At 42.0% G+C, this 26,836-nt stretch overlaps 3 protein-coding genes across 8 annotated transcripts in view; all 3 read right to left on the bottom strand.

The window, feature by feature from the left end:
• The window catches only part of LOC118395591 (zinc finger protein 28-like), a 102,965-nt gene extending 97,236 nt beyond the window's left edge, over nt 1-5,729 (bottom strand). Inside the window, exons 1-2 of one of the 2 annotated variants that reach the window (XM_035789443.2) lie at nt 5,266-5,717; nt 4-134 (exon numbers count right to left, since the gene is read on the bottom strand). In XM_035789443.2, coding sequence (XP_035645336.1) covers nt 4-134; nt 5,266-5,521 — 387 coding nt within the window. In that variant the 5' untranslated portion in view covers nt 5,522-5,717. Of the gene's footprint in view, nt 1-3; nt 135-5,265 lie in introns of both variants that reach the window. The other variant, XM_052465169.1, reaches the window with a different exon arrangement.
• A 134-nt stretch (nt 5,730-5,863) lies between these two features.
• Nucleotides 5,864-26,836, bottom strand: part of LOC118395576 (zinc finger protein 62-like) — a 40,636-nt gene continuing 19,663 nt past the window's right edge. For 2 of the 4 annotated variants that reach the window (XM_052465124.1, XM_052465123.1), the window contains 3 exons: nt 11,773-11,884; nt 11,479-11,606; nt 5,864-7,036 (listed from right to left, as the gene is read on the bottom strand). In XM_052465124.1, coding sequence (XP_052321084.1) covers nt 6,101-7,036; nt 11,479-11,606; nt 11,773-11,884 — 1,176 coding nt within the window. In that variant the 3' untranslated portion in view covers nt 5,864-6,100. Of the gene's footprint in view, nt 7,037-8,687; nt 11,607-11,772; nt 11,885-12,263; nt 12,426-16,782; nt 16,957-17,155; nt 17,287-17,689; nt 18,324-26,836 lie in introns of those variants that run through there. The other 2 variants (XM_052465122.1, XM_052465125.1) reach the window with 2 other exon arrangements.
• LOC127908080 (zinc finger protein 768-like) lies at nt 22,863-25,062 on the bottom strand. 2 transcript variants are annotated; one of them, XM_052465192.1, is made up of 3 exons: nt 24,900-25,062; nt 24,378-24,489; nt 22,863-24,186 (listed from the first exon to the last, which is right to left on the bottom strand). In XM_052465192.1, exons 2-3 carry the CDS (start codon nt 24,478-24,480, stop codon nt 23,237-23,239), a joined length of 1,053 nt encoding a protein of 350 aa, XP_052321152.1. In that variant the 5' UTR covers nt 24,481-24,489; nt 24,900-25,062; the 3' UTR covers nt 22,863-23,236. The 2 variants fall into 2 exon arrangements, with proteins under 2 accessions (XP_052321152.1, XP_052321153.1); XM_052465193.1 differs by lacking the exon at nt 24,900-25,062 and adding an exon at nt 24,692-24,892.

Here is a 26,836-nt window from a genome sequence, read left to right as displayed (position 1 = left end):
AACCTCTATCACAATTACGTGCTGGGTTGAAGTTTCACTCCCCTCATCAACAGTGATTGGTTGGTCATCTCTCCATGTATTGTGTCCCGCTTGCTTCACAAAGCTCCTGTGGCCTCCAGTGAGATGTCCTTCACCTGAGAGAGTGATTGGGGAAAAACAGGTGGTTAGGATTAGCTACTGTCAATGCTCAACAATATATTTATTGACACTGTCTAGAATTGGCAAGGATATAAGGTAACACTTCTCATAACTTCCTGGTATACTATTTATTGATTGATGTATTATGTTCCATGTGTCACACTGTTTTAATTGAGTAAATAATAGGAAATGCAGTAAATCAAGAATCTGGTTAGAATATGATACTGTCTTTGCACAAGATAAGTAATCAGGGGAATTATTTCTTACTATCCAACAACTGACCAAGACCCAATTCTGGTTAACACATTTGAACACGTGCAGAGGGGATGAAATGTCCTCGCGACGTACTTTATTACACCGTACGTCATCTTCACACAATTTCGTTTGGCTACTGGACAGAGACAACTGCATTTCTAAATTCGATTTGTTCCCGAGTCCTCTCGCCTCCTTTTGAAATAGGCCCAAGGTAAATGAGGAGAGCCGACGAAGAGATTGACCGTGGACGAAAGTGTGCTTGTATGAAATGAGAAGCTGCTTCTCCACAATTTCCATCAGGCAAATCCCAAAGTAAATGTGTAATGTGATAAAAACAAATTATATTAGCGGCGCAAGACATTGAATAGATAAAAGGATAAGTAGCATATCAATCTTAATGTGTGCATGCTTTTCTCCTCTGAAAGTACAACAGCTGATTCAAAGGGGGTGTGGCAGATTAAGGCAATTTCCATAGGCAGCCACATAGGAATTGTCTAATTGCACTTCTAAGACACTTTAGTCCTCACATTTGGGCACAAAACATCCACTGAGTTCTTGGGCGCATCTGACGTTAGTCTGCATAAACCGGATGCAACCCGGATATAGACGGTCCATGAATCGGCATATGAGTATTCAATGGAGGGAGAAGCTAACAAGACTAACTAACATATGGCGCTCTATCTGTAGATCTTGCCAGTAAAATAAGCAAGGATATAGACCAGATGCTTTTCAACCTTCTTTGGAGAAACCGTACCCATTATATTAGGAAAACTGTTGTAATGCACACTTCTGAGAATGGTGGACTGAATTTCTGGACTTTACTACTTTTAAGATCAATTGGATAAAACAATTCCTAAGAAGATCCACTTCTATCTGGAATTTTATTTCTCATCATGTCTTCTCTACTTTTGGTGGCCTTAACTTTGTTGTTTTGCAATTATAATATTGACAAAGTTCAGTGAAACGTTCTGCTTTTCATAGGCAGGTTCTCTTATCATGGTCCTTAATTTATAAGCACAATTTTTCTCCACACAGATATTCTATGAGGAATAATCGGGATATATTGTATAAAAATACTTCTTTGTTTTTAGAATATTGGTTCGGAAATAATACCCTATTGGTGAGCCAACTGGTAAATGCAGAGGGTCTTTTACTCAGTTATAAGGAATTCTTATCACTTTACAAGGTCCCTGTAACACCTAAAGATTTTGCAATTGTTTTAGATGCCATTCCCTCAAGTGTGGCTCTGTTATTCAGGAACGTGTCAAGACCTGACTCTCAGAGCCTACCTTCTATTGACCCTGTTGACTCATCGGTAGGAAAGATTTGTTTCTCTTTTGGCCCATTCAACAACAGAGCGATACGAACCTAGTTTCAGCATGCCTTATTGGAATGGATTTATTGATAATATCTGTTGGGAAAAAAGTTTGTTGCCACACAAGTTATGTTAACAAAATTAAGGAAGTTGCCTTTAAAAATTATTCACAAATATTATCCTGCCAACCAGAAATTTAAGGAAAACGTTAACTGAAATTGCTCCTTTTGTAATGAACACCCAGAAACAGTGTTGCATCTTTTTTTGGCATTGTATGCATATGTAAGAACATTGTGGCAAGACATCAGTAGGTTTATAATTGAACACATTTATGAACATTTTACACTATTGTGGAGCGATGTACTGTTAAGATTCTTAACATACAATAGAAATTAGCTGAAACATTATGTAATTAATTTCATTATTCTTTTGGCCAAATTTCATATACACAAATGTAAATTTACTAACAGAAAGCCACATTTTCTTACCCTACAAAAAGAAATTGAACTTTATTTTAAGACTATTAAATGCTCTACTAACAAAAAAGCTGTTAGAATTGTAAGTATATGTCCCTTAAGGTCCTTGTGTAATTGTAATGTGATATTGTACCCCCTTGCTCGATTGTCCATTGTTTATAATCTATGTATGTTTGTGTTCCCTCATGTGCTTTATGTATTGATTTGTTGTTAATAAAAACTACAAAAAAGCTAATCTACTAGCCTCATGACAATAATAGCCAACTCGAGACAATTCCGATGTAAAATGTTTTTTTTCTCAAAGTTGCCGGTATGTCATGTCGTACTTACACTCGTAACAACGTAAGCATTACGATGCTCTTATTCGATCAAATAATGCTCACGTAGCAAATAAGCCATAACACAAATAAGCCTTAACACAAAATTCAACACCATCATTGACCTCCCTACCAAAACTCATTGCTAGGTGGGTGAAAACTATCAAACGCCACCTGCTGGAGGTAGACAGATGTTCCTCCGAGTTGGGCTTCTTCCTATCTGGGTCTGATGCCAAGCAGTTGCCATATCAAAACGGTGATGCAGCCAGTCAAGATGCTCTCAATTGTGCAGCTGTACGATCTGAGGGCCCATGTCGAATCTTTTCAGTCTCCTGAGGGAGAAGAGGCGTTTTCGTACCTTCTTCACAACTGGGTTGGTGTTTGTGGACCATGATCATTCCTTAGTGATGTGGACACAGAGTTACTTGATACTCCAACTACAGCCCCGTCAATAAGGACGGGGGCATTCTGGGCCTCGATTTCCTGTTGAGGGAGAGATTTCCAGGTCACTGACCTCATCCCTATAAGCTGTAGTGTTGTCGCGATACCAACATTTTACAAACGATACCACGGCAGAAAAAAAATCAGTGGCCTTAGCGTCCAGTTCGCTCCGTCCCCTGCAACGCGTGTTCCCGTTTTTCTAAACGCTATGCACGTGCTACACAAAAAAACCTGTCACTGATATTCCCACTTCAGGAATACACATGCATAATGATCTGCATGTCATTGTGGCAGTAAGGGGAAAACACTGCATAAAACCTTTACTCTTCAGTTGTAACACACTCACACTCTTTCTCTCTCCCACAAACACATACTGCTCCCAACTTTAAAAACGTTAGGAACAAAACAACGTATCGAGCACCAGAAAGATAATCAATTTAAAAATATATATTTTAGGCTTGCATTAGGCCCATATGAATCCTACCTTTGAAGCAGATCTCATGAGTAGCAGACCCTTTCCCTTTCTTCCAGTGCCAATCAAATTTGCCTAGACCTGCTGTCAAGTTACCAGGTTGTTAGCTCGCTAGGTAACATGACTGAACAAACCAGTAATTATCGGCCCAGGATTAGTTTAACACAGCCCACGACCTGGTTTGTGAAATTACATCAAATGTGAACGAAATAGCGGGTCATATTTTTATTTTTTTAACCATTTGAGCTTAAAGATGAGCAGTTTTATTTGCTGTAAATCTGCACACATGCCTGTTGCAAAGCTGTTTTTCTGCTCTGGCACTGCTGCGTGACAACGAAGTTGCAAAGCCTACCCAGAATGCACTGGTTATACCAAGGATGAAATTATATACATTGTATCAACTTTGCTCACTCTACGAGCTGCTCCAATGTATCAAATGTACAAATGTAGCAACAGAACTTATCAGGGACTGCATCCCTGCTCGGCATCACAGCTAAATTATACTTTTTTTTTTAAATGATGGAGGAATAGATGAGCATGAAGAGCGGACGGAGAGAAGTAGGTAAGTGATGGCTGGAATGGGGTGCAGTTGGCTGATTACAAGAGACTAGTTGCTAAATTTCTCTTGCCACTATGCTATATCTGACTGGGTAAATAACTTTTGAGTTAATGTGGACCCAGTGACTCAGACTTGAGCACTTAAAGTGCCAGTGCCCAAGTCCTGGTCCAACTTCAGCCATAGGGACACATGACACAGGGGACTCAAGGTTTAGTGACTCTACTACATCACTGGGCGAAACACTACTCTCTCACACGCTGCACTTGTGTGTAGCGATTATGATATGAACGTTTGGCTTGGAAATGTTTTGTCGCCTGGTCACACAGCCTGGGTCACAGACAGTTGATGTGTTGTGCAATAAAGCCCACAACCGAAGCGCGTAGATGCGAGAAGAAATTAACGAGCAAAGTGATTATGCTGTTTATATGTGGCTGCTATGAAAGTGAACTGTGTTTGCGTGTGATCAGGGGTGTATTCATTCCACCGATTCTGTTAACTTTAATGAAACTCTTGTTTGCGACTGTTGGATTACATCCTAGATCAGCTAGATGCAGGCAAGAGTGTACAAGGTGGTATTGAATGTGTCACGGTCTGTCACCTTAATTACTCAAATGTTTCTCTCGACCTGTGCACCTACATTGAAAACTTTCATTCTTAGGCTAGGTTGTAGCAACCTCATGATGGGTATAGGGCAAATTTGAGAATCATGTAGTAACCGAAACCTATCAAAGTTACATTGAGCTGGGTGAAAGGAATATGAATGACTGTCACCCAATATGCTGTAAAATAAATAAGCAACAGTTTCCTGTGTGTATCAAGAATGGCCCACCACCCAAAGGACATCCAGCCAACTTGGTAACTGTGGGAGGCATTGGAGTCAACATGGGCCAACATCCCAGGGGAAAGCTTGGCACCTTGAGTCCATGCACCAACAAATTGAGGCTGTTCTAAGGGCAAACATTTGGAAGGTGTTCCTAATGTTTTGTCCACTGTATGTTTGTCATATTTCTGCTGTTGGGAAGAAAATAGGATGTTGTGCAGAAAAATGTTGGTAGGACAAGGCTATGTATGTGTACATGAAAGTCAGTGATTTGTTTACTATAGTAACTATAGGTTAATGAGGTAATACAAATGTGAGGTGACTAATGAAAGGGCATTTAGTTGACAATAACTAGACTAAATCATTCAAATGACAAAAATGTGACTTAGTTATATTTTACAAGACTAAATTATGTTTGTCAAAATGACGAGACCAAATCTAACATTAACACTGCTCAGCCTGCAAAATGTACCTCTTGCCATTCCTCTGCATCGGTCAAGGATCTTGACACCACTGGGACTGGCGAGGACGCGCTCCCGTGCCACCTTCATTTCCAGTAGCTGTAGTTTCCTCCGCAATGCCCTGTTTTCTTTCTGGCTTTGAGTTATTTCCAAACGAAACACTGCATAGTCGTCGTCTACGAGTTTACAGATCTCTGCCACGGCTGCATTTGCTAGCACCTCCATGATGGAGGCTATTTGAGTGTGAAAAACCATACAGTTAGCCATTGCTAGCTATCAACCAACTCCTGCCTCCAACGCGAATGAAACACTCCCTGAGGTAACTAATGTAATGCTGTGCAGTTAAATTAGTCATATTTTAAGGTCCATGGTGTTAATAAACGTGTAAATAACAAAAACGCTTTCGTGGGAAATGTTCTTGGTCACTGTTCACTTCCGTTTACACTGAAGTGAAAGGATCTTATGGGTTGGGGTCATAGTGCAAAGGGTGTGGTTAATTGAAAAAGGTATGCGCCCTGTTCTTTGAAATACGGTACTGCTTATTACAAATCTAATCTCCTATTCATGACCACTATCTTTTCAACTCAGACCAGACTTGTTTAGAAAGAATATAGTACAAAATAATGACTTTATTACGTCTAAGTAAGCTTACTATTCAGTTGTTTGAACAGCTCTCTAAAAACAGGTATTTACACAAGCCTGTTTCAAATTACAAGTTAACAAAGGGTTATTGAGGGGTATGTGATTAATTACCATCTTACCCCAAGACACTAGACATGATAACTATAATGTTTTAGCTAAAGAATAGTTCACAGAAATCCACTAAGTACATTTCAAGCCACACTGCTACAATTTCTCCCCATTGTGGACACTCCTATGTCTGATCAGGCTAGTCAGGAAGGCGAAGCTCTTGTAACATAGTTTGCACTTGAAGGGCTTGTCCTTGGTGTGAACAGTTTGATGCGTCTTCACATAGTTTGCATGGGCAAAGCACTTCCCACATGTGGGGCACGCGTACGGCTTGTCTGAGTCAGTTCTAATGCTCAACTTCCCACATTGTGACGCAACGACACCGGGGGTGGTAGAAGCAGGAGCCACCACACTCAGGTGGTTAGACTTTGAGCTCCCTCCTTGACCTCTAGCCATTGTTTGGGTGTTGTTGGGATTGTGTGCTGTGTTATACGTTAAGTACCTCTCGTGGTGAACACCCATCGTGACCCTGTCTGTATTTGTGGGGTAACCATGAGATGACCCGGGTCTAGCATTTCTCAGTTTTCTATGAACCCAGTCACTAGACATTAGATGAGACCCTGAAGGAAAAGACAGATTTGTTGATAGACTACCACCAGGGGGGTCTCCCACCACGCTGTGTGAAGGCTGAAGCCCAGGGTGACCTGCTCTGTTCATCATGGATACTGTGGTGTTTGTACCATAAGAACAAGAGGGTCTATCTCTATCAGCCGCAGGCCCTGCTCCATCTCTGCACTGAGACTGTGAAGAGAAGGATCTGGGCTGCAGACTGGATCCCCGACTGGAGCCTCTGTCTCTCTGATGACCACCAGGACTGAGGTTGTTCAGTCCACCTGTCCACTGGTTGTGTTCTGTGTGGTGGTGGAGTCTCAGTCCCTCGCGGTTCAGTCCTGGTTCTGACTCGGAAAGGAAGAGTGACGGCTCCTGATCCAGGGTCCTGATCCGGCGCCAGGGTTTGTGACCAGCCGCTTCATTTGTCCAGTCTCTCCCGCCAGTAACACCGGATATCAGCAGGTTTTCATGGACTGCAGACTGCAAACAAAGATTGTTCAGAAGAGCATATAAAGGTTTATAAAATAAACTCTTTGTTGTTCACGCAGAAACATGACATATTATAAATTGTTAACCACAGTGAAGCGTAACTAACACTGTGATAAAAGTACCTAACAATATAGAGGTATTGGAGTTAATGAATAATATATACACACTACCGGTCAAAAGCTTTAGAACACCTAATCATTCAAGTGTTTTTATTTTTACTATTTTCTACATTGTAGAATAATAGAAGACATCAAAACTATGGAATAACACATATGGAATCATGAAGTAACCAAAAAAGTGTTGAACAAATCTAAATATATTTTATATTTGAGATTCTTCAAATAGCCACCCTTTGCCTTGATGATAGCGTTGCACACTCTTGGCAGTTTCTTAACCAGCTTCACATGGAATGCTTTTCCAACAGTCTTGAAGGAGTTCCCACATATGCAGAGCACTTGTTGGCTGCTTTTCCTTCCCTCTGTGGTCCGACTCATCCCAATTTGGTTGAGGTCATGGGATTGTGGAGGCCAGGTCATCTGATGCAGCACTCCATCACTCTCCTTCTTGGGGAGATAACCCTTACCCAGCCTGGAGGTGTGTTGGGTCATTGTCCTGTTGAAAAACAAATGATAGTCCCACTAAGCGCAAACCAGATGGGATGGCATATTGCTGCAGAATGCTGTAGTAACCATGCTGGTTAAGTGTGCCTTGAATTCTAAATAAATCACAGACCGTGTCACCAGCAAAGCACCCCCGCACCATCACACCTCCTCCATGCTTCACAGTGGGAAATACACATGCAGAGGTCCCTGTAGCTCAGTTGGTAGAGCATGGCGCTTGTAACGCCAGGGTAGTGGGTTCGATTCCCGGGACCACCCATACGTAGAATGTATGCACACATGACTGTAAGTCGCTTTGGATAAAAGCGTCTGCTAAATGGCATATATTATTATTTATTATTACTCTGCGTCCCACAAAGACACGGCGGTTTGAAACAATTTGGACTCCAGACCAAAGGACAAATTTCCCCCGGTCTAATGTCCATTGCTCGTGTTTCTTGGGCCAAGCAAGTCTCTTCTTCTTATTGATGTCCTTTAGTAGTGGTTTCTTTGCAGCAATTCAACCATGAAGGCCTGATTCACACAGTCTCCTCTGAACAGTTGATGTTGAGATGTGTCTGTTACTTGAACTCTTTGAAGCATTTATTTGGGCTGCAATTTCTGAGGCTGGTAACTCTAATGAACTTATCCTATGCAGCAGAGGTAACTCTGGGTTTTCCATTCCTGTGGCGGTCCTCACGAGAGCCAGTTTCAATCATAGCGCTTGATGGTTTTTGCAACTGCACTTAAAGAAACTTTCAAAGTGTGCAAAGCTGTGGCTATTTGAAGAATTTCAAATCTATAATATATTTTAATTTGTTTAACACTTTTTTGGTTACTACATGATTCCATATGTGTTATTTCATCCACATGGTGTTATACAATGTAGTTAAATAGTAAAAATAAAGAAAAATCTTTGACTGAATAGGTGTTCTAAAACTTTTGACCGATCGTGTATAAAAAAAAGTCCAAACAGTCTCTGCAATGGTACAAAATAACCAAGTTAGTCAGCAGAATCAATGTAGTATATAATTTAAACAAAATGGCATTAGAATCATTTTTATTGTTCAAAATGATACGTGACAAGTAGAATAACTTCTCACTATGGTAACACTTGACCATTTCTGTAAATCTGGTACCCTCGCTTTGATCAAATTCATTTTAGAATACTTAGTTAATGGTTAAACATTACCTTACACAGCTTCATGTCAAGTAAACATGAATTAAGGCACTATCATTTCCTCACTATAAAACACCAGTATAAACCTAAAGGCCCAGTTTCACTCTTCATCAGTGAAGCAGTTTTACAGACACCATCCATCCCCATACTCTGCCTCATCAAACTCATTCTTTCCTCAGTTCACCTCATCCAGTTCCCTACTACATCCAATGCCAACAGAATGAACTACAAACAAACGAACTAGTACTATATTACACCTCACGACCCACTGGGCACAAACTGGTTAAATCAACATTGTTTCAACGTCAATTGTCAACGTATTGTTAAGTGGAATCTATGTGGAAAATACTTTGCATTTGAAAAAACGGTAGAATCTTTTACATTTTTTTACCTTTGAAACAACGTCACCTTCAAAGTAATATCCACTTTAAGAAAAAAAAAAACAATAGGCTAGAGAGCTGATCTATCTACAAGCCCCGCTGAGCTTTGATATTCGTCATTGACTATTACCAATGTGCTATCGCTAGAATGATTGTTGAGAAATGTCCACTTAATAGATTCACTGTTGCTATTGAAGTCATTCTAAAGGGTAGGTTTAACAGAGCAAATGAACTGTAACCATACTTCATCAATCATATCATCAATGATGCTATTTACTGTAGGCCTCTAGTTTAGCATTTGGAAAGTCATCAACGGCTATTGTTTCAATTCAGCCCAGTTTTAAACTAAAAATAGACAATACATATAGGCCTAGAGTTTTCCAGCTTCGGTTGGTTTCAAATGGAATCTATAAATTCATAATAAATGTTGGATTCATATCAACCAAAAATACAAGTTTAAGAATAAGATTAAATCAAACAATTTTAAAATGCATTATTTGATTTACATCTATTTACAAAAGATATACATATGTTGGCAAATGTTTTATTAAAGAAATAAGGCACGAGAACCCGGGAATTATTGTGTGATAACTCCCTCCTAAGGGCTGCTTCCCGGGCCATTGGCTTCGTCTTGGGCATAAGAATAGCCCAATAGTCGGGAGATATCACACGATAATCCCGGGGTTCTCATGCCTTATTGCTGAAACAACATCTAGGTTGCTAAGAGAGATATTCAAATAGTCAACACCAATTTCAAGTTAAGATAATTGTTTTATGAGATCGCCAGTGTCTCAAGTATGAGGGCAATTGCACCACTATAGTGCACCACTACAGGACAGTCAGCCTATAGTGGCCGCTAGATCTGCACTATCATCTAGGATTGATGTGCATTCCCAATAATACACTAGTTTCCCCGTGGACCAGCTTGTACATAAAACATCCTCTATTCAGGCTGCAAAGGCATCATTTTCCTCCTTAACTAGATTTAAATGGTCGGGGGGGGAGGATGAAAAATATGTGTACTGTCATAATAAAACAACATTTTCCACCACTATTTTCCGACACCTCAGGATGTTGCACAAACTTGGCTGAACGCGATGGGCAACATCTTAAGTTGTCAGACACTCCGGGTTATTTGGTTGTGCTATTAGATCAATCACAGTCATAACACATTAAGTTATTGTATAAATAAACAATATATCTGACAATGTATTCCCATTTTATCTTTAGTGTGATTTTCAAAGGTTGAAAGTGCAGTGTTAACACAGGTGAAAACTCAACCAAAAATCTGACATAGAATTTGGTTTTACTTTTAGATGGTTGAAAGCATAGTGATAACATTGGGAATTCAACAAACTTTTAGCAGTCATTTTGAGTGGGTGAAAATAGGTTGGAATCTCATTGATCAACGTATCTACCAAATATTACCCAATTATCCATGTTGAAATGACGTGGTGTACCCAGTGGGTATACAGTATTTGTGGGCCATTTTCTGCTGGTGTATCCTGAGGTAGCTTCTCTGAGAACCTTTCCCCACAGTGTGAACGGCCTCTCTCAAGTGTGGACCTTCAGGTGCATCTTCAGATCGTGCTGGCGTGAGAACCTCTTCTCACACTGGGGACAGCTGTAGGGTTTCTCCCCTGTGTGGACTCTCTGGTGCCGCTTCAGGTTGGACGATTGGGAGAAACTTGCCCGGCACAGGTGGCAGCCGAACGGTTTCTCCCCTGTGTGCATCCTCTGGTGGATCTCCATCTGTTTGGGGAAACTGAAGGCTTTCCCACAGAATGAACATGGGAAGCGCTTCTCTCTGCCACCGGACCTACTGATAGCGTTACGACTACTGTCATTTGTCAATGGGCTTGTGTAGCCATTTAGTGTTGAGGCACTGGCATTGTCTGAGGTCTGGTTTAACAGGGGAGCGTGAGGAGGATGGCCAGGGAGTGTCTGTGTTATCGCAGGGTCCATGTTCCAGTTGATAGATCCTATAGAAGGCAGGCTGAAGGCAGCACCTGTTAGGGGGTTAACCTGAGGCACCATCAGTCTCTCTGAATCATAACTATAGGAACAGGACGGAGCATTGCTAGCCGAGTCAGTGTCTGTTCTCATACGGACACCTCCCCGTCCCCGCAGACCAAATCTACACCTCGCTCTGGTCTCAGCCAGTCTGTTGTCATGGAGACTAAGTTCAGTTGTTGTTTTGTGTTCGACTGTTTGTTTCTGGTTAACAGTGTTGTTCCCCAGCCCAGAGTTGAGGACGCTGTCCCATCCACTGACCTCCACTATGTCACCTCTGGTCCTGGCCTGCTCAGTGATGTTGTCCCCTGGGCCCTTGGTTGCACCCGTCTGGGTCTGGGAATCCAAGATGGCCACCCAGTCTCCTCTGTTAGCCTCCAGCCAACCACCTGCAGAATGAGGTTAGAAAATATACCTTTTTTTTGTCAAGTTTGTACATTATAATGTGTGGTTTTGTATGTAAACATAAGTTCTATTGATTTAAGAACTATCTAGGTAAATTTCTAATCTCATTGAAGATTATTACAGTATGTAGGCTATATGTATTTCTCTTACTTTGCTCCCCCATCTTTAGTCCACTCAGCAGATTAATTCTCTCTGGTCCGTCTTCTACTGTTTCCTCTTTGACCAGCAGCAGATCAGGCTTCCCATCCTCCATGTCTACTGACTGTAAGAGATAGAGTGAGAGGATGTTGGATCAAGAAATCTGATATGAGCACCCTTCTATGGAGCATCTTCTAATTGGGCAATGAGGGATTGCTGTGAGTACTATGCAAAGGTGTTAGTTCATTTGATTACTTGTCATTCTTTAATGGTTTGATCATTCGAAGACATGGTCCCACACTTAAGACAAATGTATCGACCTGGGCCCGTATCCACGAAAGAGTCTGAGTAGGATTGCTGATCTAGGTTATTTCCATATAGTCTTATTCGTTATGATCTAAAAAGGCCAAACTGATCCTAGATCAGCACTCCTACTCTGAGAGGCTTTGTGGATTCAGGCCCTGACCTAATACCATTCAGACTGTAGTTTACAGTGGGCTCACCTCAGTGAGATTGTGTGTGGTCCTGTGCTGCTCAGCTGGTTCTTCTGTGGGTTCAGGAGGTGTAGTCTGGTTGTCCTCCATGACCATGGTCTCCTCAGGGTTCGCCAGATCCTCCTCACTGCCCTCCTCCTTCACCAGCAGCACCTCTGGACTCTCCTCATCCTGGAAGACACAGGTGATACAGATTACAGACATACACTACCTCAGGTACATACACACAGATAAACACACTTTAATGATGGATGGGCCATACTTGTGAACATTAGAAACAGTTTAAATTCAAAACAGTTGCTCCGTCACAAAATGTGCATCAGACAATTAAAATCGTCAATTTACTTGCACGTGATAGAACGCTGCATTGTAGCTGGTCCCATCAGATAACCTGGTACACGTTAGCCCTATGCTAACCTCACCAGATGACTGATTATTTTCTGGAACAAAATTCCACATCAGCCTATCAAAAGATCTTAGGTCAACCCTGGCCACCAGTGGGATATTTTAAACCTACATATTCAAGGCTGCCTTTTGTTCTGTAGGTCTAACAAAATGTTGTGTGCCAATATTGCATTGATGCATCCTTGACAAGGCTACTAGCTAATAGTATTAACGTTAGACAATGTTCAGCAATAAAGATGTAGGAGGATTATACAACATGTAAAGTTTAAATTCAAAGTCGAAGACTTGTGGTCTTGTCAAATAGTTATAATTGACCCTTATTGACGTCACCAATTGGTGGTGTGATCCACTAAGGCAGTAAGCCCAGAGACGGCAAGGTACGATGGCATCGAGTTCGAATCCTCCTCGAGGCAAGGATTTCATTTTGAGGAAAAAGCGATCCACTGTGTGCCCTCGACTCAAATAACGCAATGTGAAAAAGTAGCTGATTATAACAATGCATCTAAAACATTGTACATGGAAATGTAGCCTACAATTCTATGTAATATAGCCTATAGTAGCAACAGGCTTTATGTAGCAGTGCCAGTAGCCTGTGTGTCGGTCAGCAAGAGGGACTCCAACAAGAAGATACTCATAAAATGTTTTGCCTGCACTTCTCTTCTCACAATTAGTGTAGGCCTAAAATCTAGCTTCTTACTTTCAGTTGTCTCTATGACTATGGACACCCTGAAACCACTGAATGGTATTGTGTTACCACCTTATTAATAGGCCTACGGCGTGCAGTAGGATGCGCTGATCAGTTGATTGACAGGTGTATTGTAGAACAGCGCCGGTCCAAGGCACAACCGGCATACACCCCATGGCAAAATGTGTAGAATTGCAGGAACTTTAAAACTGAAATTCTCTCCCTGCCGCCAAAGACCACTAAAATGTTTTGCCGTGAGATGGTGGGCACCCCCAACCAAATCTCGCTTAGGGCCCCCAAAAGCTAGGACCGGCCCTGCTTTAGAAGACACACTATAAACTTTCCTTTCGTGTGGATACTCGCCAACGTGGGTTTGAGTCCGGACTCGTGATCACATTTTTAAAAATGAACTGTTACTGCAATACTGCCATCTGGATAATGAGAGTGCTTGACATTAAAGTCACTCTTATGATTTATTATTATCTTATGTTTGTTCACCTCAATCTACGTCAACATTTAGAATTGGCTGATGCAGAACTTGTTCCAGGAAATAATGATTTTCATCTGGTGAGATTGGCATAGGACTAACGTGCAGGCAGGTTATCTGATGGGACCAGTTACAATTTTGGGCTCCCGAGTGGAGCAGTGGTCTAAGGCACTGCATCTCAGTGCTAGATGAGTCACTACAGACCCTGGTTCAATCCTGGGCTGTTTCACAACCAGCCGTGATCGGGAGGTACCATAGGGCGGCGCACAATTGGCCCAGTGTCGTCCTGGTTAGGGGAGGGTTTGGCCGGGGTAGGCCATTGTTGTAAAATAAGAATTTGTTCTTAACTGACTTGCCTAGCTAAATAACTGTTAAATAAATAACCTACTATCACATACAAGTAAATAAATTATTTTAATTGGCTAATGCGCAGAAACAGATAAAATGTTTGCAAGTATGGCCCCGGGGTGTTTACCCATCCCCACTAAGTTTGAGTCCTATACCGTAGTTACAGAATGACTTCATTGTTGTTACAGAATGACTTCATTGTTGTTAAACCCATCATGGCGAACATAAAAATGATGTTGTGGGTAAATATAAGTCAGCTATGATAAGTCAAGTAATCATCAAACCTGACTAAACTATTTTGACGTGTACAGTAGGTGTTTGTTAGTGTGTGGGTATGTGTAGGTATATTTAGTATGTCTATAATGGTTATAAAGTGCTGTTGGGTGTATGCAGAACAGGGTGAGATCAGATGTGATATATACTAAAGAGAGTCTCAATGAAAGTCTTAGAATGAAAAGTCCCATTGTGTTTATTAAACATAAACAAGTGTTAAATATACCATATGAAAACCACACAAACACGCATCTCTGCATACCTGGCAGACATCTCAGCTTGGATGTCTGCCCACCACCTCAAGCTCCACAAGCCAGAACAGCTCTTCCTTCCAGGGAAGCCCTGTCCCACTCCAATGTTCATGCTCTACAGCATCCGTAGAGTACGACCCTTCCTCACGCAAGAAGGGGAGCAGGCCCTAATCCATGCAGTTGTCATTTCCAGTCTAGACTACTGCAACTCTCTGTTGGCTGGGCTCCCTGCTTGTGCCATCGAACCCCTGCAACTTATCTAGAACGCTGCAGTCCGCCTGGTGTTCAACCTTCCTAAATTCTCCCAGGTCACCCCACTCTACTGGCTTTAAGTCAAAGTTCGCATCCACTACAAGACCATAACGGTTGCCTACAGAGCAGCAAGGGGAACTGCCCCTCCCTACCTTCAGGCTATGCTCAAATCCTACACCCAAACCCGAGCACTCCATTCTGCAACCTCTGTTCTCTTCGCCGTCCCACCCCTACGAGGGATCAGCTCCCGCTCAGTCCAGTCAAAACCCTTTCTGTCCTGGCACCCCAATGATGGAACCAGCTTGCCCCTGAAGCTAGGACAGCAGAGTTCCTGACAAAAAAAATAAGGCTTCTTCCTACTAGCACTGATTTCATTTAGGGAAAATGTACTTGCTACGACTGTGTTGTGGTTGTTTAACCCAGCTTTCTTAAAATGAATGTGTTAACTGTAATTCACTCTGGACAAGAGTGCCTGCTAAATTACTAAAATGTCAATTTAAAATGTAATGACTCAATCTGTATGAACATAGCCTACACCGCACAAACACAATATGAAACAGACCTTTTAGGCATATCTATCTATATCTCACACCTCTGGATGCAGTGTTCTACCCAGGAATATTCCAACACTGAAAAATGTTAGTCTTACTATTCTAAATGCATCTGTGGCTATTTTCTGCTGACAATGAAAATGTATCTTTGTCTTTAATTCAGGATTTGATCTAAACTTCAGAAGCTATAGAGTGGAATGGTTACTTTTCATGTAATAGAGTGGGATAGTTTTTCTGCTGGTGTATCCTGGGGTAGCTCCTCTCTGAGAACCTCTTCCCGCAGTGAGTACAGGCGAACAGCCTTTTTCCCGTGTGGACCATCAGATACACCTTTAGCTGGTTCTAGTGGGTGAACCTTTTCTGACACTGAGCTTTAGGGTTTTCCCATGTGGACCCTCTGGTGCCTCTTCAGGCTGGACGAGTGGGAGAAGCGCATCTGACACTGAGTACAGCTGAAGGGTTTCTCTCCTGTGTGGACCCTCTCGTGCCTCTTCAAGTCACCAGCCTGGGTGAAGCGCATGTGACACTGGGTACAGCTGAAAGGTTTCTCCCCTGTGTGGACCCTCTGGTGGATCTCCACCTTCTGGATGCAGCTGAAGCCTTTGTTACAGAACATGCAGAGGAACCGTTTCTCTTTAATATTACATGATGTTGCGCCCCCTCCCTGAGTTTGGGCTCTAGCCCTGTCGTTTGAGTTCAATACCTGATCGAAAAGGACGTGTGAATTGGAAGGCCCCATCAACGTAGATAAAGGGGAGTGGGTCACGACATTTAGATTTGTCTCTAAGCTTTCCCTGTAGTCTAAGAAATCTCTGCCTTCTGAGTGTCCTTCTCCTAAGTGAGTCTCATCCACATTCCATGTGTGAGGAGCGTCGCCCTCCACTTTCACAGTCACTTCATCAATGACTATAACCTCCCCTTTCTTATCTAGGCACCCTTCAGAGTACACACTACTACTGTAATGGTTGCAGTCCCCTCTGGACAGATCAGCCTGTGTCTCTAAACTCAAGGATCCAGGGTCCATTTCTGTAGCATAAGAACAAGACAGCTCACTGCAAGCCTCTAACACGTCACCTGAATCTCGATGGGAATAAACTTTTGAGCTCAGGTTATCGTAAAGTAAATACTCTGAGCCAGGAGCAGGAGGACAGCCCAGTCTCCTCAGCCCCTCTGGTTCTGACCTGTGGTCAGATCCTGTGTGTAAAAGCCTTTGTGTTACAGTTAAAGTCTCTGTGTCGGTCTCTGACTTGAGGACGGCGTTCGGCGTTCCACTGACCTCCGTGATGCTGCGTTGGCTCCTGGGCTGGGGTGCAGTGAGGTCCTCTGTGGCTACAGGGGATGCCACTCCAGCCGCTTCTCCAGACTGGATGTCTCTGCTGTGCTGTGGGTTCTCCTCTCCTTCAGACCTCTCCAGCTTGACACCAGGACCTTCAACCTCTGCATCTGCAGACTGACACAAGAAGAGAGGAGGTTATTACCGGTAAATTAGTTTAATTGGATAACAATATCTCAGGGAAGTTTCACCAGCTCTGATATGTTAGATATATAAGGATGTACATGTAAGCAAATTAATAGCCGAGCGAGCCTTTCTAAAGAAACGGGCCACATTTGATGTACTGTAATTTCTAATGTTACACTGTGACACAAACCTCTATCACGATAACATGCTGGGTTGAGGTTCCTCTCCCCTCATCAACAGTGATTGGTTGGTCATCTCTACACGTGTTATGTCCCGCTGGCTTCACAAAGCTCCTGTGGCCTCGAGTGAGATGTCCTTCACCTGAGAGAGTGATTGGGGGAAATCGGTTGTTAAATGAGGTACTGACAATGGTCAATGCTATATTGTACACTATTGAAACTGTCCAGGAGGTAAGCGATCACTTGTTATAACTTTTTGATATACTATTTATTGTTCCATGCATCATATTATTTTAATTGAGTTTGACAACAGGACATTCATTAAATCAAGTATCTGGTAAGAATATGATATTTTGTCTTTGTGCAAGAAGCCTGGTTAAATAAATAAAAAACATTTTCAAGATGGCTAAGTATTGGTAATCAGTGTATAAGTATTGCATACTATCCAAACACTGACCAAGATCCAATACTGGGTCACACATCTGAGCACATGAGCAGAGAGGAACCGGGCGGCAGCATCGGCCTTCTGCAAAATCAAAGTGTACCTCTTGCCATTCCTCTGTTTCTGTCGAGGATCTTGACACTACTGGGACGACTAGCGAGGACGCGCTCTCGCGCTGTCTTCTCTGCGCGCTCCCGTGACACCTTCAGTTCATGTAGCTGTAGTTTCCTCCGCAATGTCCTGTTTTCTTTCTGGCTTTGAGTTATTTCCAAACGAAACACTGCATAGTCGTCGTCTACGAGTTTACAGATCTCTGCAACGGCGGCATTCGCTAGAACCTCCATAATGGAGGCTATTTGAGTGTGAAAAACCATACAGTCAGCCATTGTTAGCTAACCTTAGTAGCTAGCTAGCTAGATAACATTTATCGTCCTGTCTACGACGCGAATTAAATACTACATGGGGGTAAGTATGTGATGCTATGCAATCAAAGGATTCATATTGAATTCCAGGGTGTTAATAAACGTCTAAATAACAATAAAAACGCTACCGTAAGAAATTGTTCTTGGTCAACGTTAACTTCCGTTTACACTGACGAAAAGGGGGTTCTTCCTCTTTGGTTTAATGGCTTCCGCAACAATTGTATGTGCATGTCGCCACCTACTGTATGGGTGGATAAGTTAAACGATCAAAAATAAAATTCAACTGTTCAAAATCAACTTGCTTTTCTGTTCAAATCAAACATAAGAATTAGAAAAGATCCTCGAAGGTCGTGCCATCTTCCAACGACAGTATCCTTGCCGTGCTTCTGCCTTGAAATATTGATGCCCCTAATACTTATCAGCCAGAGACACAATGATTTCTTGGACACTTGGACAGTACAATTAATAACTGTGGCAATAAGCGTTACAAAATCCAGCTTCACAATGACTGTATCCAGATCTCTTGACTGATGAGGAACCTTTACAACGGGCTGTTGTGCATCCATCGCCATTTCTTCAGCGCTGTGGCCACGTGCACCTTTGACTCTCTCCCCAGCTCCACAGGAGATCTGCTGGACAATCCTGATCCTTGACATATCAACCTCTTTACCCTAACAGGGCAATCAGGGAAGTCGGGAATATGATGCCCACCACAGTTGCAACATTTTACATTCAGACTCAATAACATACACTTCCCGGTTTTACACAAACGTTCTCATGGCATATCTTTTATTTATCCTAGGGGACTAAACTCCACGGTGAAGTTTGTTTCTGATGAACAGTGCTGTAAAGTACTTAAGTGAAAATACTTTAAAGTATTTCAAGTGAACTTAACTATTTAGATTTTTGACAACTTTTACTTCATTACATTCCTAAAGAAAATAATGTACTTTCTACTCCATTGATTTTCCGTGACAGTCGAAAGTACCCGTTACATTTTGAATGGCTAGCATGAGAGAAATGGTCAAATTCATGCACTTACCAAGAGAACATCCCTGGTCATCCCTATTGCCTCTGATCTGGACTCACAAAACACCTACTTTGTTTGTAAATTAAGTCAGTGTTGGAGTGTGCCCCTGGTCCCCCCCAAAGAAATGGTGCCATCTTTTTTATATGGGGAACTAGAAATGATTTATATGTTTACTTTTCCTTTCAATACTTAAGTATATTTTAGCTATTACATTTACTTTTGATACTTAAATATATTTAAAACCAAATACTTTCTTTTACTCAAGTAGTATTTTACTGGGTGACTTCCCCTTTTGAGTAATTTTCTGTCAAGGCATCTTTACTTTTACTGAAGTATGAGAATCGCATACTTTCTCCCCCACTGCTGATGAACTTCACCAACGCCTTCGAGCCGAGACCAGCACCGACTACATCGATTCGCCCAAGGTCAATACTTTCAATAAAATATTCAACGCCCACCTAAGTATGTTTGTCCTCTGTAGTTGCGTGACTTACTTTGATTTGCTGAAATCAATACCTTTTCAATAAATGTCAATCAAATACAACCGCTCACTGTTTGCTCATTGCTGTTGCTCTAATATGGCAACTAGTGGTTGAGTTCATTAGAAAACTTCCTTCACCGTGGAGTGGTGTTTAGTCCGCTAATAAACTCAGCAAAAAAAGAAATGTCCTCTCACTGTCAACTGCGTTTATTTTCAGCAAACTTAACATGTGTAAATATTTGTATGAACATAACAAGATTCAACAACTGATACAAACTGAACAAGTTCCACAAACATGTGACTAACAGAAATGGAATAATCTGTCCCTGAACAAAGGGGGCGGGGTCAAAATCAAATGTAAGTCAGTATCTGGTGTGGCCACCAGCTGCATTAAGTACTGCAGTGAATCTCCTCATGGACTGCACCAGATTTGCCAGTTCTTGCTGTGAGATGTTACCCCACTCTTCCAAGGCACCTGCAAGTTTCCGGACATTTCCTGGGGGGGAATGGCCATAGCCCTCACCCTCTGATCCAACAGGTCCCAAGTGTGCTCAATGTGATTGAGATCCAGGCTCTTTGCTGACCATGGCAGAACACTGACATTCCTGCCTTGCAGGAAATCACGCACAGAACGAGCAGTATGGCTGGTGGCAATTGTCATGTCAGGATGAGCCTGTAGGAAGGGTACCACGAGGGAGGAGGATGTCTTCCCTGTAACGCACAGCGTTGAGATTGTCTGCAATGACAACAAGCTCAGTCCGATGATGCTGTGACACACCGCCCCAGACCATGACGGACTCTCCACTTTTTGCCAGTCCTGTCTGGTCCAGCGATGGTCGGTTTGTGCCCATAGGCGACGTTGTTGCCGGTGATGTCTGGTGAGGACCTGCCTTACAACAGGCCTACAAGCCCTCAGTCCAGCCCCTCTCAGCCTATTGCGGACAGTCTGAGCACTGATGGAGGGATTGTGCGTTCCTGGTGTAACTCTGGCAGTTGTTGCCATCCTGTACCTGTCCCGCAGGTGTGACGTTCGGATGTACCGATCATGTGCAGGTGTTGTTACACGTGGTCTGCCACTGCAAGGACGATCAGCTGTCCGTCCTGTCTCCCTGTAGCGCTGTCTTAGGCGTCTGCACATCTGCAGTCCTCATGCCTCCTTGCAGCATGCCTAAGGCACGTTCATGCAGATAAACAGGGACCCTGGACATCTTTCTTTTTGTGTTTTTCAGAGTTAGTAGAAAGGCCTCTTTAGTGTCCTAAGTTTTCATAACTGTGACCTTAATTGCCTACCGTCTAAGCTGTTAGTGTCTTAACGACCGTTCCACAGGTGCAATTGTTTATGGTTCATTCGAACAAGCATGGGAAACAGTGTTAAAACCCTTTACAATGAAGACCTGTGAAGTTAGTTGGATTTTTACATATTATCTTTGAAAGACAGGGTCCTGAAAAAGGGACGTGAATTTTTTTGCTGAGTTTATATCCCAGCTTTTCATAGGTCGGGAGATACTCAAACAACAGTAATAAGGATAAAATGTTCCCGGTTTTCCCCATCCACCATACGGGTCAAGCGGCGTACATGAACTACTCCTGGAATTTTCAGCCTGAGATATTGTTGGCATGCCAGAGATAATACCTTTGCCCTGTTCTGAAAATCAAAGTTGTCCACTCCATTAGTAAATAAGGAGCGTTCATTGTGGCTCGCGAAATTTCGCTCATTAGGTATACCAGTCCTGGTTATTGACTGCATGCACATTTCCCAGCGCCTCCTTCACCATCCTGACTTCAAAAGGGTTTCCCAAATGAAAATCCTCACCCCAAAAATAATCGATTCAGACTGGTTTTCCACAACAATTTTTGCATTTTTCCATTCCATTCGTAGACTTCACTGTTGTCCACTCATCCTTCTCACTACTATGCTCCACGCACTTTCAGCTTTAAACAGCACTTGTGCTTCTGCCATCCCACCGATGGCTTTCTTCAAGAATCTTGTTGGTTGGGGTCATAGCGCAAAGGGTGTGTTTTAAAAAATATATATTTTTTAAGTTATGCGTACTGTACTGCTTATTATATTACACATCAAACCTATTCATCAGTATCAAGCTCAGAGCAGACTTGTTTAGAAGTGTTAGCAAGAATAGAGTAGAAAATAATAAAATGACTTTATTCCATCTACATCACCTCAGTAAGGTGAATTTAACTGTCCTGTTCTTGTCTAGATTTACTGTCTCTCTAAGAACAGGTATTTACACAAGCCTGTTTCAAATGACAAGTTACCAAATGGTTAATGAGGGGTATGTGGTTGATTACCCTGTAACCCCAAGAACATGATGACTATAATATTTTAGCTAAAGAATAGTTCCTAGACAGCCAGTGTACATCAAGCCACACTGCTACAATTTCTCACCATTATGGACACTCCTATGTCTGATAAGACTACTCAGGAAGAAGCTTTAACAGTTTGTACTTGAAGGGCCTCTCCTTGGTGTGAACGGTCTGGCGCCTCAGCAAAGCACTTCCCACAATTAGGGCAGGCATACGGCGTGACAGCATCCGTCCAAATGTTCAGCCTCCCACGTTGTGACCCAATGACACCAGAAGAGGTAGAAGCAGCAGCCATCACTTTCAAGGGGTTAGTCTTTGAGCTCCCTCCTTGACCTCTGGCCATTGTTAGGGTGTTGTTGGGATTGTGTTCTGTGTTATAGACTAGGTAACTCATGGTGAACACTCAACCTGCCCCTGTTTGTATGCACTGAGACTGAATCCCTGACTGGAGCCTCTGTCTCTCTGATGACCACCAGGACTGGAGGTTGTTCAGTCCACCTGTCCACTGGTTGTGTTCTTTATGGTGGTGTTGAAGTCTCGATCACTCGCGGTTGGGTCCTTGTTCCGACTCGGGAAGGAAGAGCGAAGGCTTTTGATCCAGTGCCAGGGACTGTGGCCAGCCACTTCAGTGGTCCAGTCTCTCCCGCCAGCAATACTAGATATTAGCAGGTCCTCACGGATTACAGACTGTAAAACACATTGAACAGAAAAGCATAAAAGGTTTATATATGAAACTCTTAACATATCTATATTATATTAATATCATGACATATAAAATATTAACCACAGTCAAGCCTCTAACACTGTGATTCAAGTACCGTACAATATGGAGCCATTACAGTTTATTGTAGAAAAAAAAAAAATATCCAAAAGTGTTCATTTAAAAATTAAGTATAATGTTTTGGTCCGACTGAGCTAAGGAAAACTCAGTCCCTGCAATGACCAAAAAATAACCAAGTCAGTCAGCACAAAGTTAATTTTGTATTTAATTTCAACAAAAATGGTCATACAATCGCATACGTGAAGTTCAGTACTTTTATTGTAAAAAATGATACGTGACAAGTAGAAACCATAGTGAGAAAAGTGAACAGTACCTTTTCTGTAAATCTGGAAACCTCGCTTTGATGAAATACATTTTAGAATGCTTTGGAAAAAGTTCAACATTACACACAGCTTCACTTCTTCATGTCAAGTAAACGTAAGGACAAATAATTTCCCCATTTCAAAACAGGACAAAATTGTTAGTCTTAATCAGTGAAACATTTTTACAGACACCATCACACATTATACTCATTATTTCCTCAGTTCACCTCATCCAGTTCCCTACTACATCCAAAACCAACAGAATTAACTAAACAAACAAACTAACTAGTACTACATACATGTCACTGTACTCTATACATGGGCTATGTGCATTTGCTGCTGGTGTATCCTGAGATATCTCCTCTCTGAGAAGCTCTTCCCGCAGTGCGTACAGGCGAATGGCCTCTCTCCCGTGTGGATCTTCAGGTGCACCTTCAAATGGTGCTGGTGGGAGAACCTCTTCTCACACTGGGGACAGCTGTAGGGTTTCTCCCCTGTGTGGACTCTCTGGTGCCTCTTCAGGCTGAATGATTGTGAAAAACTGGCCCGACAAAGGTGGCAGCCGAATGGTTTCTCCCCTGTGTGCATCCTCTGGTGGATCTCCACCTGTTTGCGGAAACTGAAGGCTTTCCCACAGAACGAACACGGGAAGCGCTTCTCTTTGCCACCAGATCTACTGATAGCATTGCTACTACTGTCATTTGTCAATGGGCTTGTGTACCCATTTAGTGTTGAGGCACTGGCATTGTCTGAGGTCTGGTTTAACAGGAGAGTGTGAGGAGGACGAAGGCCAGGGAGTGTCTGTGTTGTCGCAGGGTCCATATTCCAGTTGATAGATCCTATAGAAGGCAGGCTGAAGGCAGCACCTGTTAGGGGGTTAACCTGAGGCGTCATCAGTCTCTCTGAATCACAACTATAGGAGCAGGACGGAGCATCGCTAGCCGAGTCAGTGTCTGTTCCCATACTGACACCACCTCGTACCTGCAGACCAAATCTATGCCTCGCCCTAGTCTCAGCCCTTCTGTTGTCATGGAGACTATGTTCAGTTGTTTTGTGTTCCACTGTCTGTTTCTGGTTGTGGTTAACAGTGTTGTTCCCCAGCCCAGAGTTGAGGATGCTGTCCCATCCACTGACCTCCACTATGCCACCTCTAGTCCTGGCCTGCTCAGTGATGTTGTTCCCTAGAGCCTTGGCTGCACCTGTCTGGGTCTGGGAATCCAAGATGGCCACCCAGTCTCCTCTGTTAGCCTCCTGCCAACCACCTGCAGGAAGAGGTTAGAAAATAGATTTTCCTGATTTTTTTGTTGTCAAGTTCATACATTATAATGTGTGGTATTGTATGTAAACATACATTGTGTTGATTTCATTTTATGAAGGAAGGGAAAAAAAAATCTCCCTCACTATTCCCATTCAAGATATATTACTGTATGTAGGTTATGTATTTCTCCCTTACCTTGCTCCCCCATCTTTAGTCCACTCAGCAGATCAATGCTCTCTGGTCCATCTTCTATTGCCTCCTCTTTGACCAGCAGCAGATCAGGCTTCCCATCCTCCATGTCTACTGACTGTAAGAGATACAGAGTGAGAGGATGTTGGATAAAGAAATCTGATATGAGCAACCTGCTATGGAGCATCTTCTGATTGGGTAATGAGGGATTGCTATGAGTACTATGCAAAGTTGATTTGATTACTTGATGTGCTGAGAATAGAGACAGTTTCCCCCTAGTCTTAAGGGTAAAAATAAAAGCTATGCAAGAAGCTTCCCACCTTGTCAACAACTATATTTAAGAGACCTCATGTGCTGTCCTAACCAGTTCAGAGTTACTAGCGGGTGTCTTGATAATAGAAAAACGCAGCGAGTCAGTGGTTCCTGTGCCACATGCAATTGCTTTCGAGTTGGTAGAAGAATGTGTTGATATTGCTATATCATCTGAACCTAGAGACTATAGTATATTTTTGATTGTTTTTCACATACCTATCAGGAACGGGCGGAGTGGTGTCACACTGTTTCCTTATCCCTAGCAAACAGCTGATTCAACTAATTGCATTCTAAACTGAAGACCATGATTAGTTGATTATTGGAGTCAGGTGTGTTAGCTGAGGCAAAAGTATGACACCAATCAGGCCCCGAGGACTGGAGATGCACATCCCTGCCTTATATGAACTTGTCCTTTCCCTTTGTGTGATTATTCTGATGAAGGTCATTGAATGCCGAAACCTTAATCTTCTAACTTTGCTTAAATAAAACAATTGAATGCTTAAATGGTGAGCGAGTATTGCCCCTTTTCCGTTTCAATATATAATCAATCTCGACCTACATGGAACACTTTAAAAGTTTTCACATGAGGCCTATTTCACATAAAACTCCAAAATACTTAACCACTAGGCTAATGAATAACAGGGTTGGGGGTCAATTCAATTTCAGTCAATTCAGAAAGTAAACCAAATAACAAATCCACATTTTTCTCATTGAAAAGCAGTGAAGAGAATTGGAATTTCAGTGCACTTCCTGAATTGACCCCAACCCTGATACACATTTTTCATTTGATTATTTAATTACCTACTGTACATATTATTTTAAGTAATTCCTTTGGAGCGCAACATGTTAAAAAAAGCCTAAATTGGGCGTGCCTATAAATTTAGCAATTGAAGGCATTTAGTGCTTATGTTAACTTTAATTGTGTTCGACGACAATTATAAACCTTTCAAACATTGTATGCAACATTATCAGCAGCAGGTGACTTGATGCTTAGGCTACTGTGCAATAGCGATTTAGAGTTGTTAAACGGGAGTGACGAGTGTGTTGATATAACAGTGATATTGTAGAAATTCCACTTTCAACCATCAAAAATTGTAAAAAATAATAATAAGTTAGGCCATGCATGCAAACATATTGGGCCTAAGTATTGTTGTCCATTAGTTTACTCCAATTAGAGGAGGGGGGTTGGGGTCAAATAAATATATGGGGGATTGGGAATGACGCAGACACTTACGTTGATAGAACCCACAATCTGCAATATAAAAACTGGTCTACGGTACCATTTATGTTTACTCAGTCTGTCCAATAGAGATTACGCAAAGGAAAGATAGTGATGACGCTCATCGGAAACGTTGCAAATTATGTGGAATAACCAATCGCGATGAGGTATCGCCAGTTTTGAACTCTATAGAGCTCACCAGTTTGTAATCCTAAAAAACAGAAATTAGTTAGCTTTGGTTCGTTTAGCCATTGTTATGGGTGAAATTAATGGGGAAAGATTGGGTTTTATGATTAACCTCCAATGTTATTTTTGGCGTTTTATCACCCCCTAGAGAAGGGATGGGCAACCGCAGACCAACCCCCCTTTAATATGCCCGCAAAAAAATATTTGAAAAAAATGTAGGGACTCAATCGGGGTCTTAAAATACTGTCGAGAGTTATTCTAATGAATAAAATATAAAAATCCCCATCAAATTCCATCAATTTAAACTAGAGATATCAGTGTCTCAATCCACTGCATGCGCTTGTCGCAGGACTGGTTTTAAGGTAATATATATAAATTAATGGAAGTATGGAGGTAGTGTTGTGCCAACAAAAATATGGGGTCAAATATGTGTCAAATACATACATACATACATACATACATACATACATACATACATACATACATACATACATACATACATACATACATACATACATACAGTGGGGCAAAAAAGTATTTAGTCAGCCACCAATTGTGTAAGTTCTCCCACTTAAAAAGATGAGGCCTGTAATTTTCATCATAGGTACACTTCAACTATGACACACAAAATGAGAAAAAGAAAATCCAGAAAATCACATTGAAGGATTTTTAATGAATTTATTTGCAAATTATGGTGGAAAATAAGTATTTGGTCACCTACAAACAAGCAAGATTTCTCGCTCTCACA

Source organism: Oncorhynchus keta, chromosome 16 (genome assembly GCF_023373465.1).
Source record: "Oncorhynchus keta strain PuntledgeMale-10-30-2019 chromosome 16, Oket_V2, whole genome shotgun sequence".
Taxonomy (NCBI): Eukaryota; Metazoa; Chordata; class Actinopteri; order Salmoniformes; family Salmonidae; genus Oncorhynchus; species Oncorhynchus keta.
This window is presented reverse-complemented; position numbering and strand designations above follow the sequence as displayed.

Excerpts from the sequence above, each read along its gene's own strand:
- LOC127908080 (XM_052465192.1), bottom strand. The coding sequence starts at position 24,480 with ATGGAGGATGGGAAGCCTGATCTGCTGCTGGTCAAAGAGGAGGCAATA. Across the intron at positions 24,187-24,377 it reads ACTAAAGATGGGGGAGCAAG|GTGGTTGGCAGGAGGCTAAC; the intron begins GTAAGGGAGAAA and ends CTCTTCCTGCAG.